At 45.6% G+C, this 20,227-nt stretch overlaps 1 protein-coding gene across 1 annotated transcript in view; it reads right to left on the bottom strand.

The window, feature by feature from the left end:
• LOC144175832 (nose resistant to fluoxetine protein 6-like) overlaps window positions 1-20,227 on the bottom strand; it is a 421,837-nt gene that overhangs the window by 170,853 nt on the left and 230,757 nt on the right. Inside the window, exon 7 of the mRNA XM_077704849.1 lies at window positions 10,908-11,001. Coding sequence (XP_077560975.1) covers window positions 10,908-11,001 — 94 coding nt within the window. The remainder of the gene's footprint in view (window positions 1-10,907; window positions 11,002-20,227) is intronic.

Genomic DNA, 20,227 nt, shown 5'->3' with positions numbered 1-20,227 from the left:
CCACGGGGACGTAGAAGTTGTACATAGGATCAAGGCAAAAGCAGGCATGATCCCCCCTATACTTCTACGTTTTTCCCGGCAAGAAATGAAAGAGGAGTGGTTGAAGAAACGGACAACTCTGAAAGAAGAGAGCATTTACCTAAAAAAAACATGACACTCCGCATTAAAAACTACTGTGGGAGACTAAGAAAGTCGCTAAAGACAAGGAATACGCAACGGACGGGCACGCAACGGACGGGTGTTCGTTAAAAAGCATGAAGGAGCCAAAGCTGTGGAAATTAGTAAAGTATCGGAAGTAAACAAAATAGCATAAAGTGTCCGCAGGCTTGCAATCACTCAAACACTGGGTAGCAAAAAAGCAAGAGTGGGAATCGGAGAGCTCAAAAAATGGAATTCTCGAGTTAATACACGTAAATGTTAGGAGCCTACACAAACATTGGCATTATGTGCAATTTGTTCTGACGCAAGCATTGTCGTCTTTACACATCCTTATTTTGACTGAGACTAGCATCTCAGAGATTGACAGTTCAAAGTTCTTTCTCGATGGGCTCCAGTCATTTTCGATATGTAGGTAACACAGACAAGGAGGCGGCGTGATGATGTTTGTTCGCAGCGGGTGGTTATGTGACAGACTGTCTCTTACTTTTGACGAGGCTGGAGTGGCAGCCTTAACTGCTGACAGTCCACACGGTGAATTCTTAGTTTGTGAGGTGTACAGACCACCAAATAAAAATATTTCACTCTTTTTAGACGAGTTTTCGGCATTTCTAAACAAGTACTACAATAAGCAGATACTTTTAGCGGGAGACTTTCACATTGACATTACTGATACATCGAAAACTGGAGTCAATGACTATTTAACGCTCTTAGCAGGATATGGGTTTGAGAATCGAATCCAAGATTTTACACGAGAAGAAATCTTAAGTGATCGGTTGACGCAGACATGTATTGACCATATCAGTACCAGAACGCCGAAACTCGATTCATTTGGTTGGGTCATTAAGCAAAAGGTGGCAGACCACTATTGTACTGCAATAATAATTTCTAGAGATAACCGACTGCCACCCGTAGAGCCAGAGCTAGAAAAATTAGTTTTATGTGACAAAGAAGTGGACCGACTAATTAAATCTTTTAAATGGGATGCACTCTTACAAAGTAATCACTTGGTGGATTATTAACTAATGGTAAAAAAGTTTGAGGACATTTACAATAATTCAATAAAGAAAATAAGGCTTCAGCGCAGAAATGTAGCCAGCCCATGGATAGATAAGGAGAAAATGGAACTAAGCTATCAAAAAAGCGTCCTGTTTAAACAATGTCGAAAAAACCCAGACAACACTCTTCTGAAAGACGAATTTAAACAGCTGAGAAATAAACTCACAGCCAAGATAAGACTAGCAAGAAAAAGATACTATCTTAATCCGTTTTCAGCCTGTCTAAATAATGTCAAGAAAACCTGGGGCATAGTTAATAACATTTTGGGACGGGCTCCAACTAGGAACATTGACTCCACACTAAACGGAGCATTTCCAAACGTTTCAGATCCAGAATTAGCCGAAAATGTTAATGAACATTTTGCAGAAAGTGTGAATAATCTTCACAATCAGTATAGGTCGCAAGTACCTCATACCCACAGTTCTGCTCAGAATGTAGTACATTCAGCTTTCATGCACAGTACTGATGCAGTTGAGCTTCAGGATGTAATTAAATAGATGCGCATAACGAAATCGCCAGGAATCGATAAGATGAGATTAAGAGATATTATTCATAATTTTGAAAAACTGAACAAGTTACTACTTTTCATTATCAACGAAATCTTTTCAACTGGTAAAATACCGGATCCGATGAAAGAAAGCATGGTGAGGCCACTGCACAAAAAAGGAATCAAGAAGGATTACTGTAATTACCGGCCTATTGCAATACTTTCATGTATAACATGCATAATGGAGAAAATTGTGTATAAGAACATTAATTCTTTCTGTATAAAATATAACTTACTAAATCCTGCCCAGTTCGGTTTGCGCAGTGGAATAAGCATGATCACTGTTAGAGGACTTTAACGACTTTATTTGCCATGAACTCGATAATAATAATGTTGTTCTGTCGTTGTTCGTTGATTTAAAAAAGGCGTTCAATACCGTTGACCATCAGTTATTATTGCACAAATTGTATGATATTGGATTCAGAGGCCCATATGGGTCGTTGTTTAAAAAAAATCGCGCCAATCCACCCCGTGAATGTGGTTGGAAAGCAAAGCTGTAAACGGCACCCACAACGATTACTCATGCGACGACACTTAAAATCACTCACATTGCTCTACAAATAGTAAAACCAGAGAGAAGTGAAATGCACTTAACCACACCATTTATTACTTCAAAGAGATATTCTTGGTAAGGTTAAATCAATGCATGATGCATGAACGGTGTTTGGTTGAGTTGCATTGGTGTAGCAAGGGTGGAAACTTTTTTTTTGTAAAATCAAAGTAAGCTCCAACCCGGTGTTAGACGATCTGACTTCTCCATCTCTAACTACTTCTTAAGCGCCAAAAGCTACAGGGACATAGAATGAGACAGGGACACGGGATAGCGCGTGACCCTGTCTCATTCTATGTATCTGTATTTTTTGGCGCTTAAGAAGTAGTTATGGAACACCAACTAGCCCGAACACAAGCCCTTATTCTCCGTCTCTGCGCCGCGGACGGAGGCGACGAGACTTGCGGCTGAGAAGGAGGAGGAAGAACTACTTCTGTTCAGTTTTCTGAACAGCCCAGATGCAGCCTTGGGGAGTGGTTCCTTCTTCTGTGGGGCCCATATGCAGTCCGAGCAGCCTGTGTTCTGTCCACCCGCTGAAGCTGGGTAGGTAGAGAGGGCCTGGACAGCAGCATCTCCCATTGCTCTTGTTGGGTAGATGACGGAAAGAGAGGAGGGTGCTCACTGCTAAAGTCGCACACCCCGATTACGGGGCGGAGTACTTCTACTTCTGAGAAAAATTTACATTCAGCGTCGTAGCGATTCGGATGCATTACGTGAAGACACGTAGGCTGTGGGAAGGAGCCCTGATTGTATGAGCCGTAGGGTAGTTTGTTGTTCTGTGGAAAGGTCAGGGTAAGGTGAACGTACGGTCTGTCTCAGAAGTCGATAATGCTGGATTATCTCCCTGGACGTAACAAGCGGGTGACTGTCCTCGTGCAGCTCCATAGCACGGGAGGTAAAAGCGCAGGCTTGTTGGGTGGGCGTATTTGTTGCCCTCCATTGAAGCGTGAGGCGGTGTCCAGACGAGCTGAATGGAACCGTTTGGGGAGTGGTTTTTTAGCACGCACAGTGCAGGTCAGGACACCCAACCCGACTGGTAATTCCAGTAGGCTTGTTGGGAATCGGTGACTACCCTCCGAACCCCTGGTTGAGTGAGAGCCAAGGTGATGGCTGCCTCTTCTGCTGCCGTCATTTGTTGGGTCCTAAGCGAGGTACACGCAAGGAGGTTGGCTCTGGAGGTAGCCACGATGATGGCGTGTTTCTGCCCTCGATGTTAGGAGAAGTCTATGTAGATAACTGCATGAGCCCCACCGAGGGTGGTGTTTAGCCCTTGAGCCCGTGCTTTTCGTTGACCCTCGTCATGTGAGGGGTTCATATTTCTAAGCGAAGGGAGCATCTTTAGTTTTAGTCGCCAAGAGTCTGGGAGTACGTCAAGCGGAGTGACATTCTGGGCTGCCCAGCCAATCTGGTGAAGCATGCGGTTACCCATCGCAGTTCTGAGTCGGACCTTCTGGTTAGAAAGATGGCCTTCTATCAGCTCTTCCACCGTGTTGTGGAGCCCGTGCTAAGCAGCCTCAGTGTGGACGCACTCATGAGAAGACCAGTGGCCTGCTCAACCGCCTTTCTAATCATTATATAAATCATCTCTATGTCTACCTCGTCGAGAAGAAGGTAGGAGTTTGTCGTAAGTAACTCTCGAGAGAACTTACGCTTCAATTAATCGAAAGGTACCGGATTATTTTAGGCCTCGCTTCTTGGTGGCAACTCGCCTGATCATGTGTATGATTAGATTAATGCTGTTTTTCAGGCGCTGCAAGGAGACGTGACTCTTGGTGTTAGTCTGGAGATGTGGGGCCCAGGATCTTGATACTGGGGCTTGGAGAGATGGCCTGACAATCAAGGAGTATTTTAATGTATTTCTTGATTTGGCGTTAGGGCGGACGACAGGGAGCTGTGATTTTTTACGTGAACACTGGAGGCCACAGGCTTTACCACATTGGCGTACTAATAGTGAGATGCCATGGATTGGTGTGAGCTTCCTTTAATTTTTGTAACTATTAGCACATGAGCAAGGTGCGCACAGGGCCGCTAGACGGGCGTGAGTGGTCGTGTGACGCTTTCGCGTGGCATTCAGCGAGAAGGCAGGGGGTAAACCCGTAGATGTGCTTGGTGAGTACACCATATGTCGTCCCGTGTTCACGTGGGCTCGTAGCTGAATCGGTAAGACAACGGGCTCTCGGTTTGTTTGTCTATTAGTTCCAGGTTCAATTCCCGGCGGCTCCGGTAAATTCTTTTATTTGTTCGCTGGAGTTTTCTGGTGACACCAACGGTCGCGAAAGAACCCTTGGGGGGTAGAGGTAGAAAGCTTTGCTTTAAAATTATTTTTTCAATCGGGGGCAGTGTGTAAAAGTAGGTGTTTCTTTAAGGAAAAACAGGGCAGTAAATTTTGGTATTCCACAGGCTTCTGTGCTAGGGCCTCTTTTGTTTAATATTTATGTTAACGACCTTGCGAATGTACCGCTAAAATCCAACCTTTACATGTACGCTGACGACACGGTCTTAGCCTTTCCGAGTAACTCGTATGATGAAGCTGCAAGGATTTTTCAGACTGATATATGCCATTTGCTAGATTGGTTTGTTTCTAATCGCATTTTTATTATTTAATCAAAAACGACCCTACTTTGCTTTCATAACCCATATAAGCGGGTCACACTATCTAGGCCTATTTATCTACACGATAGCGGCTGCCGTCAGTGCTTCTGCCCAACTGTGCCACGATCAAGTACTGTTAAGTACTTAGGTTTACCATTCGATGAGACACTAGCTTGGGACATGCACATTCAAGAAGCGGCGAAGTGCTTGCGGGTAGTGTGCAGTTACGTTTATTCCCTACAATTTACATCCGATAGCTCAATCAGAAAAATGGTGTACAAATCATTGGGAGAATCAATCGTACGATACGGGCTAACTATCTATGGTCATGCCTCACAGTCACAATACCGGCTAAACATAATAAACAAATAATAAAAAGAATATCTCGCAGCATTTCATATGGAACACTCCTTGAAGGAGATGACAAAGATTTAATAATGCATCTACTAGAAATTCTGCCTGTTGACAAATAGTTTGCCTTTGATGCACTTTGCAAACATTATTTTTCAAATACCTTTAAAGATGACAACAAAAAACAAAGACCTTTGCGCCCTATTGAAACGTATGTAATTCCTTGCGTTTATACCAATTACGGGAGAAGAATACGATCCTACTATGTACTTTCTCTTTTACTAAACTTGAAGTAGATGCTGGCCTGCATAGTTTTAAACAAATGAAATTGTTCTTGCGCTTAAGGCTAAGCGGAATTCTTTGACTATTTACCTATAAACCCGCACACTAGGCATGCTCATGCTCGTATTGTATAGGTTTCATATTTGGTTGTGTATTTAAGTTTGCATTGTATATGTTCTTCCATTACATTGTTAGTTTAAATTTCTTTTGTTTTGTCAGTGTTGTCGAAGAGTAATTGTTGTCCGGCCAGAGGAAATTCCTTCCTGTTATTTACCTCCGTATATTTTGTAAAGGGTATAGGCATGTGCCCCGTGCACGAAGTTGAGCTGCCCAGCCCGCTCACAAGCATTATTGCTTAGGTGGGCTGGAATGCATAATGTGTACTTTTCATGTAATAAAGATTATTATTATTTTATTAATATTATTATTATTATTAATATTATTATTATCATTATTATTGTTGTTGTTGTTATTCGGCCTCGGTGTCTTCGGCTTCTCCTGCACTGCCTCCTACTCCGTCCCAACTTTCTTCGGTGCATTCTGCGCCTGTGCTTGACTGTCTCCCCCCTACTTCTTAGAAGAAGCGTCGAAGCCGGGCATGTGTAGGTGCATCGGACACATGTGGACTGGTCGTCGTTCCGCAGCCGAAGCGCCCCAAAGCAATGTTCGTTTCAAAGCTTTCTACGTCCACGACCTCTGTAGTCTTAATGCCCATCTGACAACCTTAGGTGTCTCGCCCTTGAACTGCCGACGACTGAAGACTAAATATGACACGTACGCATCCTTTTATATTTCCGTCAGTGAAGAGTTTTTCGAGCGCTTCAATGACCCCGCTGTTTGGCCGAAAGACTGCCTCTTTAAGGAGTTTCGAGGCATGTTTCGCGAAGGCATGCTTCACAGCTCTGAGCGCAACACATCAGAAAAAGAATAATGACTAGTTTAGATGTTTTTTTATCAGAATGTGCGAGGTGTTCGAACTAAGGCGACTGAATTTTTTGGTAATGTTCTGGCATCTTGCTTTCCGTTAATAGCTATATCTGAAACTTGGTTGTGCCCTGATATTCTATCCAGTGATTATTTTCCTCAAAACTACCATGTATATCGTAATGATCGTGCCTTAACGGGATGCAAACAAAAGGGGGGCGGGGTACTTCTCGCAGTTAACAAATCTCTCTCGTGTGTGCTACGTAGCGATATTGAAAACGCAGGTGAGTCTTTATGGGTCGAAATTCATATCTCTAAAACTGAAAAACTTCTAGTTGGTGTTTTTTACGTTCCTCCTGATGTAGTTCCTGACGCGTTCAATAAGTTAGTCTCCTCCATTGAACAGCTGCTCACTACTCATTGCGACCTCAAGGTCCTCCTCCTTGGAGATTTTAACGCTCCTGGCGTTCAGTGGAGCCACCTCACCTGTTCCCACTACAACCTCCAGTTTCAACAGAAGGGTAATAGGTTACTAGATTTTTCGTCTTTCACTTCCATGGCACAGCGTAATCACATAAAAAACTGCAGTGGAAACTTTCTGGACCTGTGCTTTTCAAACTTCGATGGTGTTAGTGTGTCGCGTTCTAATTGTGCTTTATAATACCCGACAAATATCATCCTCCTCTTTCTATTTCCTGTTGCCTTCCTACAATACTCCACCGTTCTGTAATTTCAAGCAATGCGCAACCTCGCTACGCTTTCGCCCGGGGAGACTACGTTGGGCTGTATGGGTACTTTTCTGCTGCCCCTTGGTCAACATTCATTGGCCTCTCTGATGTCAATGAACAAGTTGACCGTTTTACTGAGATTGTGCTTTTGGGTATGAAGAAATTCATCCCGCAATATTTACCAAAGAAGTTCAAGTTCCCACACTGGTTTTCTTCTGAATTGCGGGATGCCCTGAAACTCAAAGAACGTGCGCACAGAAAGATGAAGCGCTCTGGTGCGAATCAGTTCGCTCAGGAGTTCCGGCGCCTACGTGCCCTATGCAAAATATTGCACAAGCGTGATGATGCCTTGTACCTGGCGTCAGTTGAAGCTAAAGCAACTCATCAGCCGGGTGCCTTCTGGAAATACATTCATTCTAGATCTAGTACAACGAAAGAATCTATTCGTCTTCTGGATTCCAACGGCGATGAGGTTGCAGATGCGGCCGACTGCTTTGCTCGTCAGTTTTCTTCTTTGTTTGGGCTTAGCGGTGGTAGTGATGACGGCAGCGTCTCTTGTCACCAGGACGGTAACTCCGCTTGTTTCCAATTGGATGAGAACATCGTGCGGACCAGCATCAAGCGGCTAAAGCCCCCGTTGTCTTCAGGGCCAGATGGTATTCCTGCTGCAATTCTAAAAACGTATACAAATATATTCGTTCCTGTGTTCACCTCAATATTTAATAACTGTCTCCGGTCTGGCACGTACCCTCGCTCATGGAAAATTTCTCGTGTATTCCTTGTTTTCAAGTCAGGCCCAAAAACTGACCCCATGAACTATAGGCCAGTGTCGCTCCTTTGTTCTGTCTCTACAATATTCGAGTTATCTCTTCATGCGGTCTTGTCTTTCTCACTTAAACACGTCCTCATTCCTAATCAACATGGCTTCATGCGTGGTCGCTCAACTTCCACAAACCTCGCATGCTTCATGGAGCAGGTTGTCCCAGCAGTCGTTGGTAGAAGCCAGCTTGATGCGGTCTACTGTGACATGAGCAAGGCCTTTGATGTAGTCAACCACTCGTTATTGCTTGCCAAGCTCATTCTGTTAGATGTTCACGCTTCTTCTTTTGTGGGTCTTATACGTTGCTATCTCCAGGAGCGATATTGCTATGTAAGTGTTAACGGTCAAACATCATTTAGATACAAAGCAACAAGTGGTGTACCCCAGGGCTCCGTTCTGGGCCCCCTTCTTTTTTCCATTTTCATTAACGATGTTGCTTCTGCCATTGAAAATTCATCTTTTTTGTTGTATGCTGATGATATGAAAATCTTCAGAGAAGTGCGTAATGTTCAGGACTGTAATTCTCTTCAGGCTGATATCGTGTCATTCCATCGTTGTTACACCAAAAATGACTTAATTTTGAACCCCTCAAAAACTAAAGTTGTTTCCTATGGTAGGAAATCTCACCAGCTGCAATACTCCTATAAAATAGCAAGCACTGCACTGCCGAGGGTGACCGAAATTCGGGACTTGGGGTACTATTTGATTCTTCTCTGACTTTCTCTTCCCACGTTACACAAATTACCGGACGCTCTCTTCGATGTCTGGGTGCTGTTTGCAGGTATTCTAGAGAGTTTAAAAGTCCTCTTCCTTTCTTAAAGTTGTATTCAGCTCTCTGCTTATCTCTTCTCGAATACGGTTCTGTTGTTTGGAATGGAACTTGCAAGTCCAATAATGACTGCATCGAAAGGGTTCAAAATAAGTTCCTTTCTATCTTTAGGCACCGTTTCCGTCATGTACAAGAAGACGCAAATGGCAGCATGTCTTGTCTCAAAAGTATTCCTTCCCTTTGGTGTCGACGAATGAGAGCTGACAATATCTTTCTTTATAAACTTCTTCATGGTGATATTTTGTGTGATGACTTGGTTGCACTTATCAATGTCAACTTGCCGAACAAACTTTTCCGAAGATTTCGAACGTTCAGAACAGATGCTTTAAGTAGACGATGCTCGTGCATCTGCAGAATACAATGTGCATCTAATGAATATTCCGATCGTCTTGATATATTCCAGAGCTCTTTGTCTTTCTTCTCTAATGAATTGAAAACTGTTGTAGCTTAAGTGCCTTTATCTCATTTATGTGGCGTATTTCTGTTCCGTATTTATTCTATGCAAATCATCTTGCTTGTTTGTTTTTCACTTTTCCTGATTTCGTGTTGCTTCAATTTCTGTCGGTTTAAGTGTCAGTGCTTGTAACGCTGAACTTCGTTTTTCCATTTTGAAACTTCATAAGATCTTGTTACAAAACCTTTGTTTTATGTGTATAATCTATCTTCGTCATGTTCATTGAGTATTTGCTTGTGTATTTTCAATTTTTCACGTTCCCTCAACGTTTTGCTGGCCGGGTGTCATGGCTTCTAACACTAGGCTTCCTTTTTTTTGCTGTTTTGCTTTCTGGGATCTCTGTAACTCTTTTTACTTTATTGTTTCTTTCATATAAATGGTTTTATGTGTTGTGTTGTCTTGATTTTAGTTTCTTTTTATGAATGCTTGTATATGGTGTACCAGTACCAAGACCCTAGGGTTGTTCCTGGGCACTAAAAATAAAGGTTGGTTGATTGATTGATTGATTATTATTAATATTATTAATATTAATATTATTATTATATTATTGGTATATGTGATACTCCCTTACTTTATCTTATCTCCTTAAAAACGTTGACAGTATTTGTGATACCTTCCTTTTTACACACCAGCTCTCAAGACGGAGTGCCTATAGCTAACAACTCGCAAATTTTCTCGGCGTGCAAGCGTTTTCAATGAATCTTTTTTTCTCTCACTGGCTTAATTTCCAAATGTATCATCGAGTGTGCCCCTCACGCGCTTTTTAGTGAGTTTCTGACAGACCTGTACATTTCTTGTGTAATGTGCATGTGACGGTTTTGGTGATGCACTTTTAGTCTCTCGTCTTCATGTACCATGAGTACTTGTAAATTTCTTTCCTGCTATGCTGCCTTCTTCCAGTGCAGAAAACCACAAATAAATCAATGAAATAAATACGACGTTCAGACAGCAATCTAGTTGTTCTAAGTTTGTCGGGTTCGCGGCTGTAGTATCCTTGTGGACATTTATTTGTTCACGTTGATGTCTGAATTGCTAGGAGGGGATTTGGATTTGATTGTATTGATCCGTACGTATAATGCCAGCAGTCGCGGGTCACACGGCAAAGGAAGAAGAGCTGGCAAAGTTCGGGAACGCATATTGCACCACCTGGCTACAAGCGTCTACCGTGCTTTGATATTTCCGTGCACTGCTACTCGCCTGGTTTAGCAAGGCGTTGCTCAGGAGGGTCAACTAATCATGAACCGGGTCGCCTGATTAAGCACAGATTACGTTAAAAATATAGCCTAGCTCTTTTCTACTCGTGAGGCCGAAGATCCTTTAAAGCAGGCTTTAATACGTTTTCTGCTACGATGGCTACTTTTCAAACCGGATGGCACAAGCGTACGGCGGACGTCAGTTGAAGCCTATACAAGTACAAGCGAACTGTTATAGCCAGAAGATCGAAATGGACTTTCAAAAATACCTACGTGCGGCAGGAACAAGAGTGCGATTCCTTTCGCTTTTGCAACTGCGTAGATATTTTCGTAGGTTTAGAGGTATGTAAAGCAACACGTCCCTTAGCTATTTCATATCCTTTGTAGTTAAGGAAACCCTCTTCGGTGTATGTTATACGTGCCTTGAGAAAAAAAAAGTGTCTACGATCATGATAGCTGCAGCCGCCAATGTCGAGTCGTATTGGTCCAGGTAGCCCATGATGTGGATGGCTCCAGCTGCAGGAAAATAGGCTTCGTTACAGTGCTCGCCCACAATGTAGCACTTCGAAATTGCTAGTGTACTCAATAACAAACAGAACATTCTTAAGAAAAACCAACGGAAGCTTGCTCTTCAAGAATTAAATTTTATTTCATTGTTAACTTGCACATTCCCAGGTACAAACTAAAAAAAGAACAAGAAACAGAGCAAGTAGGCATGAAACTTCCATAGGCGTTACCTCTCAGCTTCCATATTACCATTTTTTAAGAGTGACAGCTCCGTCATGTTTTCACAGTGGATTTGTAATGATCAAAGGATGTCGAAATATCAGGTTTTGCCTCAGAAACATACGAGCTCACTGGGTCGTAGCTGAAGTGTGTGCTTGAAGCGTATACTTGAAGTGTATTTCACAAGCAAGGATGGCTGGTGATGCAGCTAGAAAATGAGTACAAATTTTGTTCACACCGTGGCAAATGAAGCCGATCATCACCCACAGAGATAAACTAGCGAGTTAATGTTTTCTTCAGTGGCAAGTGAGAATATACGTAATGCAATCCACCAGGTGCTAAGTTAGGTGACTGTCCGCAGTTCCGCGGGACAGAATGCCAGGTATTTATGAAGGGTGATGGCGTAAAGCAAGCGCACCACCGTATCAGCCGCAGTGACATCAGCCGTTCATGGTGCTGCTGAGCCCAGGTATGCGGGTTTGATTCCCGTCCGCGGCGGCCGCTTTTCTGATGGAGGCTTAAGGCGAAAACGCCCGTGTGTTTGGAATTTCGAGGCAGGTTAAAAATCCCGTGGTGGTCAACATTATTCCAGAACCCTCTACTGCGGCGCGCCTCATCGCCTGAGTGGCGTGGGCGCGTTAAACCTCACAATCAATCAATCAATCAATCAATCAATCAATCAATCAATCAATCAATCAATCAATCAATCAATCAATCAATCAATCAATCAATCAATCAATCAATCAAGCAAGCAAGCAAGCAAGCAAGCAATCAATCAAACAATCTCTCAGTAAAACAATCAATCAGATCAGCAGTTCCGACTACGACAAATCAAAGCGCCTGTCTTAACAGAAAAATGGTTAAAACGCGAAAATTTCTCCCATGCAAACAGATTCCAAGTGAAAATCCAAGATGTAAACTCCTTCGACCGCGTCATAATGGCGCATTCGCATAGACAACGGCTTCATAAAATGAGGCACCCAGTTTCGATTTCGACGGCGTAAAGTGTTTTTCGTTCTTCTGAGGAGCTTGATGTATCTCTGTCGAAACCAATTCTGTGAGTTGGCTTTCGGCATTGCGTTCTCACGAAACGACGGCACAAGAGAGGTATAGAAAGTTTCGCTTGAAGCATGCAGTGATCATGCTGCTCATTATAGGACGACCAACGAAAAGAAAACTTAAAAACTTCGGAGCATAGCCTTGATAATTTTATGTAATACAGATAAACACACACGTTCACAGGTACGACTCCAGTAAAGTTATTTCTCAAACGAAAAATGCGTGCTCGCTTATCGTGAGTAGTCCAAACCTAGGTCGCACAACGGTCGAAAAAATTCCCCCGCACCTCCCCGAAGGGAATCGTGCAGAAATGCGAATGCATTCGGTGCACCGATGAGTGTGTTGCGAGTAATGGCGTAATTAATGACGAGAGTGCGAACGTAATCATTTATTCATCAGCACCTGTTTGTGTTATTGTTGTACCTGACGGCCACAATCACTGCCTTGTGATCGCTAAAGTGCACGGTCAAAGAGCCTTTGAGAAGCATACGCGCGTCACAGTTTCGCGTAAAGACCAGATCAATGCAACTCCCGTGAATGGTAGTGGGGCACGTGTCGAAGCCGGCAGAGAGACAATGCATAGCGTGCCTGGTCTGCATGTACTCGACCAGCCACTCGTCACTCTTCTTGCGCACGTCAACGTTGAAGTCGCCAACCAAGACTATGGGGTCAGAGGGTTTGGAGCGCAAGCGCACACTTTCCATAGCCCCGTCCAGCTGCGCGGCAACGGCGTCTCGAGCGAGGTTGGGCGAGGCAACGGTGTACAAGTCCATGCACCGAGACGTGTCTCGAACGGGAGATGTGGCAACGGCGTGCGATATCAAGTTCCCATACACGTTAGAAACGAGACTAACACCGCAGTACTCGCCGTCCTTGCCGCTTCGAGCAAACTAGCACAGCTCGCTTCAAGCGCATGCGTTCGGCATTGAGCGCGGAGAGATAACACCTGCGGGCGCACGCCGACGGAGCACGACAACCCCCGACTAAGAAATGCATTCGCATTTACGACGACGACGACGACGAAGGCAGAACTACGAGGCGCGCGCTCACGTGCGCTCGCGCTGGAGGAATGCAGGCGCATGCCGCTCGATGGACGCAAGACCCCCCCCGACTAATAAATGCATTCGCATTTAAAAACGTCAAAGCTCGAGGAGTTGATTATATTTTCCTGTAGGTAAGCGCGTGTTGCTACGCTCAGTGCGTGGCGAGTAGTGAAGGGGTTGCCTCGAAAAATTTTGCATTTCAAATAACCCGGCACATATCTGGTATTCCTTCAAAATAGAATAGGTGTGATGATACCAGGAAAAGTTCAAGGATAAACACGTGGAAGATAAAGGAACCTGGGACAACAAGGCGAATCCCCCGAACGCGGGTGTGCTCCATGGAGGAAGAACAGCGTGGAGGAGGAAGAAGACGTGGGATGACGGAACGCAAGACTGGCTGGAGTTCGGGAGCGATCAGACAGGCGACATTCACCTGAGGGCGACGACCATGCAGCAGCGCTGGGACGTCGCCAGCTCTGCCGGCACAGCGAGGGCCGCGCCGTAGGGCCGGACACCCGTATATCTCCAGGCATCCCAGCTTTGCGCCGGGTAGCCTGGGCATTGTTCCTTCCAGCGGGGGCCGCCACGTTGTCGGGAGGACCAACTGCTCTTCCCAGAAATCGAGGCACCCGTGCCTTGCCCTGGGGAGCCTCGGCTCTCACCAAGTCATCGGGGCCACCACAGTCCATGGTGAATCTACCATTCCTGCCAGTCAAGGCAGTGGCGCCAAAGACCCGACCGCTATTCTACGGCCACCGGGCACCCCAGAACACGAAGACGTCGGGGAAGTCTACCTGTCTACCAGGGATGCGCATGACGACGCACCTGAAGAAGTGTGAGCAAGTTTTGCCTTCTTAGGGGCATTTTGCAGGTCACAGAACTATTGTTGTTTTTACCAGGACGATTCAATATAGCTTTGCTTTTTTCAGAGTGTGTGTTTAGCGTCGCGCCTCCTTTGGTGTGTTATCCGCGTGTTCAGTTTCTTGGGCCTTTTCGTAAATGTGTCCTATTTACTTCGGGACCCGTGTTGCCTCTCGTTCTTGGCCTCACACGTGCGCAAGTCTCGTTGTTCATTAACACCCGAACTCTGATATCATCACAATTGGCGTCAGCGACAGGACCTCTCAATATCATCTCGAGAAGCAACGAGACCAGCACACGAGATTGGCGGAGATGAATGGCATCATGGTGCTCCAGGAGCCTATCGCTGCTGGCAAACAACTAGGCTTGAGGGGTGCTGGACTTCGCGCATGGGTGGAGGCCGAGCGCTCAACGCCTGATGCCCTGTGAAAGGCTGAACGGGCAGCATTTAAGGCAGAGCAAGAACGGCAGCTTGCTGAAGTTGAAGCTCAACTAGAAGAACTACTGCAGCAGATAAGAGCTCGTGACGCATGCCTAGCCATAGCAAATGTTGGTGTAAATTCCCCTGAGAACATCGCAGAAGGCCCCAAGAACTAACCTGTGCCACTAAACTCAGAGTCTAAAAGTACGTTACCCAAGTTGAGTCTTGAGGATGAATCTTTGCGTCTTTTACACCCTGTTATATATGAGTGAAGTATCACGCTTGCGAACGAGGATATGCTGCTACCGGAAGTCTTAATGTGTAGCTGAGGGTGCAGCCAACAACAATGTTGATTTGTCTCCTCAAGCCGTCGTCGAATCACTAACTGGATGCGATGAACATGAAACGGTGTCTTTGTTTCGACCGGTTCAGGGTAAACCTCGTAAGCGGAAAATTCGGAAAAGTAAAACGCTTCTATCTGTCGAAACCAAAGTAGAATATTAAATTCTCAAGACGGACTCAAGAGAGGCAATATCGAAAAGAAGAAAACTGGTCCAGGACTTTTGTTAACTGCATTTTAGGAGACCGAAGCGTTTAAAACGCAGAGCTAATATCAGACAAACGCACGAGTTAGGCTCCCAGAGGATCAACCCTTCACTGATGCAAAGGCCAGGAAGCTTTACCGCTGAGTTTCGGAAATCTTCCAGCTCTGCAATTACACATTATCGTTCAGGGGCACAAAGCACTGACGATAAAGAACTGAAGAAAAATGTAACCCTCAAAATTTCGTTGAAGCTAGTTAACCGTGCAGAAAATACCTTCAAGCACACAAAAAATTGTCATCGGAGCGATCAGCACGCCATGAATTTTCATGGGCAGCATTGTTGGAAATACATATAGGCAAAACAGAAAACTGTGAAATAACCAGCTGGAAAAAAAGGCTCTAATACCCGAATGAAACATTCAATTTGTCTGCGGGAATGTTTAACTTTACACAGTTGGTCAGCTGGGTACTTGAGTAATCGTGGCTAGTCCTGAAAAAATGTTGATATTTAGAGTCATTGCGGTGGATATGCTATTTTGGTGGACTAAATACTGAACTTTGCTTAGCTGCATGTGAACTGAAGTTTTTTTACCGTTTAGGCACATTACTATCGGTCTAGACGAGTACTTTAAGGACCTTTTGAGGAACTCGGTCTGTTGTGTTCTAGGACTTACTCTCTTGGTACCATTTTTTTTGGAAGTTTGTGTGGCTTCACCCCAAAAACGTTCTAAAGCCGGGGGTAGTGTGATGATACCAGGACAAGTTCAAGGATAAACAAGTGGAAGATGAAGGAACCACGGACAGCAAGGTCAATCCAGCGAACACGGGTATGCTCCATGGAGGAAGAACAGCGTGGAGAAGGAAGAAGACGTCGGATGACGGAACGCAAGACTGGCTGGAGGTTGCGTGCCCTAAAGAAAGGCGACATTCACCTGATGGCGACCACCATGCAGCAGCGCTGGGACGTCGCCAGCTTCGCCGGCACAGCGGGGCCCGCGCCGTAGGGCCGCACACCCTTCCATCTCCGGGCACTCGGTCTCTGCGCCGGGTAGCCTGGAGAGCGTTTCCTCCTGCGGGGGCCGCCGCGTCGTCGGGCGGACCACCTGCTCCTCCCGCATACCGAGGCACCCGTGCTTTGCGCCGGGGAGCCTTGGCTCGTGCTACCTCTTAGGAGCCGGCACGTCTTATGTTCTGCCACGGTGTCGGATCGTCGGTTACTCCGACTAGTCAAGGCAGTGGCGATACGGAAGCGTAGCGCCACATCCGTCTACATCTGTCTACGAAGTCTGCAACGACCTCGGTCACGGCTCACATCACTTCGACCAAGTCGACGCCTGAGCCTGAGAGCTACAGGCAACAAGAACTGCGATCTCGTTCTTTTACTTTCCAAGCTCAGTAACTGTTGTGACTGTTAGAACTATTGTGATTAGCATCTTAGTCCTACGGTTTACTGCGAACAGTTTTCATGTCCTTCATCTGTCTGTTAACCATGTTCTCCCGTGTCCTGGAGAAACGTTTTGCCTCTCGTTCTTTGCTCATGACGTGTGCATCGTCTCGTTGTTTATAACAGCCGTACCCTGACATTATCACAATAGGTTTGTGTGCATGCTGATCACTTAGGCTGTTTTGAGATTGACAGAAAACAATTTACCCCATCCTTCACACATGGAGCGTACGTAAACTGTCAGCAGCCCGCGTGGTCAGTTTGTTGTACCACGGGCCCTCCTGCACATTGCCCTAGGATCCACTCTTGTGTTAGGAAGGAGCACGTGTCGTATATTCCCTCCTGATTGATTAACGTACATATACCTTTGTTTCGCTCTGGTAGGCGCTGTTACTTTGCAGCAGGAATGATGTTGGGCTGCCGCCGTGGTGCAGGTGCAGGCGCTATAGGATCTCGAGGAGTGTAAACACGTTTTCTATGGACTCCCTGACCGCGCCGCTGTGTCGGGGCTTGCGCTACTGTATACACCGCCAGAAGAAAACCGAGACCCCTTACGGTGCACTGTTCGGGTTGCTTCGAGGGTGTTTGGATGCGCCCCGCTGGCTTTGTTTAGTGCTGCTGTGTCCGGTACTCAACGGTAAGTTGAGTGCATAAGAAAACGGCATACGAATGGAGAAGTGAGGGCGAAGGCTGAGGTCAGACTGAGAATGCGGAAGTATGCATGTGATTTGTAAGCCTGCGGTTAAAATTTTAAGCCATAGGTATTTTTGAAACATTACACATTTGGAAACAATAAACAGGGTGGAAAAGCCGAAGTCAAAGCCGAGGCAATAGTATTCAAAAACACTAAGAATTCTTAAAATTGAACTTTTCAATGAAAACACGCCCCGGGGTATAATTGGAAGTATAAGATATGTGCTGTTGAAAGTAAATTTTAATTTATAAGCCAACGAAAAAGTCTGAAACCCGCAAGCGGTGTACCAAAAAAATTACACCATCTTCCCGTGGGGAACCCTGATGAGGATGCGAAGCATCCTGGTGGTTCCGTGTGGTTCCATTGTGTTGCCGTTATTTTGAGTGATCTGGTTTTTACTAGCCCCAGAGGGAATTCCGCGTCCGGGTCCACACCGGTGGCAATGTCACGCAAGTACTGTTGTGTTACGGTGAGTAGGCGGTGGTTCCAGAGGCGCCGAAACTCGTCCATCATGTTCTTGTCGAGGTTGTCTCTGTGGTAGAATCGGTAGTCTCCGTCAGCGTTGGTGAGGTAAAGGTTTTTGACATTGGTGCACCGGCTGAGAGCAATGTACACGCCCTCCTCTTCGCAGCTTTGTCTTCTTCTTCTTCGGCGGTTCCCCTACGGGAAGATGACGACGGTGGTTGAACACGAAGCTATCTCGTGATGGATTCCTTGGTTGGCCAATCCCTAGGGGCATCCTGCCACAATCAGTATCAGAGGCGCTGCGGACGGGGCTGGATGAGCTGCAAGGTGCGTGGCGCTTCCCGCCACAGCTTTCCCACCTGAAATTCATCATCCTCCTCTAAAGTTTTCAGTTCGTCGTTACCGTTGATGTTCAGCTTCGCATGCGTTCGTTGTATCAGTAGCTTCTTGACGTAGTTTGAATGAGTCAAGGGCATAAGGCGCGTTCGTAGCACTTGCCCCTGTCCCGGATTTGTAGCGTAGTGGGAGGAGCACCGCGTGCCTCCCGTTGCGGCCGGAGAGTCGTGGGATCTAAACCGGGCGCCGCTAGCTATTCCTTTTTTATAGTGTAGTAGCGCGCAGCTGTGGGTGTAAGGAGGAGAGTTGTGCATGCGCAGTGTGAGGGCGGACGCCGACGCGGTACATGCCGAGACCATAAAATGCTCCGTATCTAAAAATTCTAGAATATGATCTTAGATCAGTAATTAATTGTCGTAGTTATTGAGCCTAATGCCTTACACTATTTTGGCAAAATAGCGGTGCTTTTCTCCGGTAGTGAATATGGCCGCCAGTTTAAAGAGTACATTCATAATCTTCATCACAGTTATCGCTAGTATACCTATGTGCTCACCTGGCAGAAGCTATATCCGACAGATCTCAAACCGCATCCCGCTTGCGCTGTCCGAGGCCATTATTTGCCTTGGAATAATGTTATTTCGCGTGTCCATCCAATTCATTATGTTCCCCTTGCAGATCTCCTTTCTGCTGGCCCTCGGTTTCCCTCGTGATCCATCAATTGGTATTTCGCCGCAACACATTTCGAGCTTATGTATATTGCTATTCCTTAATTTCAACGACAGTAACTTCTCCACGAGCCTCTTCTCAGGTTAAAGGAGCCATGAAGAGAAAATGCAAGTTGGTTTTATTCGAAAGATTTCGTGTTTTATAGTGCCCCCAGCGCTTGTCCGGATACAAACGGTGCTTTATTAACTAAGAAATTAAACAATTTAGGTTAAAATTTTGATTTTCCCTCTCAATCGTGCGTTTTCGTGGTCCCAAATGACATCACAGGAACCGACCACTCTGCAGCCTAGAGTACCTTCATTCACGCATCCGCCATACAGGGTAGAGACACGTATACGCTGGCGCCGCCATTTTCGGTTGCTCGCTCGCCGCCGAAGCAAGTCATTGTGTCAAAACCGCGCTAAAATTATCGCCGCAACGCGGTTTACTGAAGAAGTTTGAATCATATTGTCTGTTTCGCGTTGCTAGGTCTCCTGGGAAACAAAAACAATAACGCGTTGAGCCCGTTGGCCCGATTGCGGCGGCACGGGACCGTTCAAAGGTTGTCTCCACCCTGTACAGCGGTGTTGGTTTGTTCCCACGTTTCTTTACGTTCCGTAACCTAGATGGCGCCACCATACCGTGGCAAGCGTTTGGTTTGTTTTTGCCCGCATTTAAACCTGGCTTGTTTTTGTTCTGGGAGAAAATATTCGTTCCCTGAAACAGTGCTCGCTCGACAAATGGGGTCACGTAAGACACCGTTGCTTGCGTCAATCGGCCAGTGTCGTCTGAGACAACCCCAAGCCCCGTAGTGCTGTGGAGCTAAACCAAGCATGCTGTGCGCAGTACGAACAGCAGAACGCATCAGTACTTCTATGTTTACATGTGCTTTCGTAACTTCCACTGTTTGTCCCATCATTCTTATTGCTTTGTAAAGAATGTGCCCTAAATTTAAGCGCAAATCGCTCGTTCGTCTAGTTTGTAAGCTCTACCTAATTTTCGTCTGCTTCTGCCAGCCTCCGCCAATCGCAGAGCTTAGCTCATGTGACATCATAGGTTCTGTTGCGGGAAATGAGCTGGTGGGTCGCATGACTATTCCCGTTTTTCCTAATTATGTAGCTTATTTGAGCGAAGTTTACGTTAAAAGTGGTGTCAGTATGATTCTAACGAGACAATCTTTTGAATGAACCAAACTTGTGTTTTCTCTTCATGGCTCCTTTAAATAGGTCCTTTCTTTTACCTCAAAGTGGCTACTATTTAATTTTTTTATTAGTTCGGTGGACTGAGATGTCTTAACGTGTAGATAGCTGCCAATTTTCTTCTACATTTTCATCACCCGCAATAGAATTTGTGTGTCAGATCATGGTAAATCAGACTTTGAGCACAGAGGGTGCGTTAGTTTGGTGTGGGTGGGCCCTGCATGCGTATTTTGCGACGTACTGTC

This window comes from Haemaphysalis longicornis, unplaced genomic scaffold, assembly GCF_048455015.1.
Source record: "Haemaphysalis longicornis isolate Haplotype H1 unplaced genomic scaffold, Haemaphysalis longicornis Haplotype H1 scaffold_1, whole genome shotgun sequence".
In the NCBI taxonomy this organism is placed as follows: Eukaryota; Metazoa; Arthropoda; class Arachnida; order Ixodida; family Ixodidae; genus Haemaphysalis; species Haemaphysalis longicornis.
The sequence above is the reverse complement of the archived record's forward strand: the minus strand, read 5'-3'. Positions and strand labels throughout refer to the sequence as shown.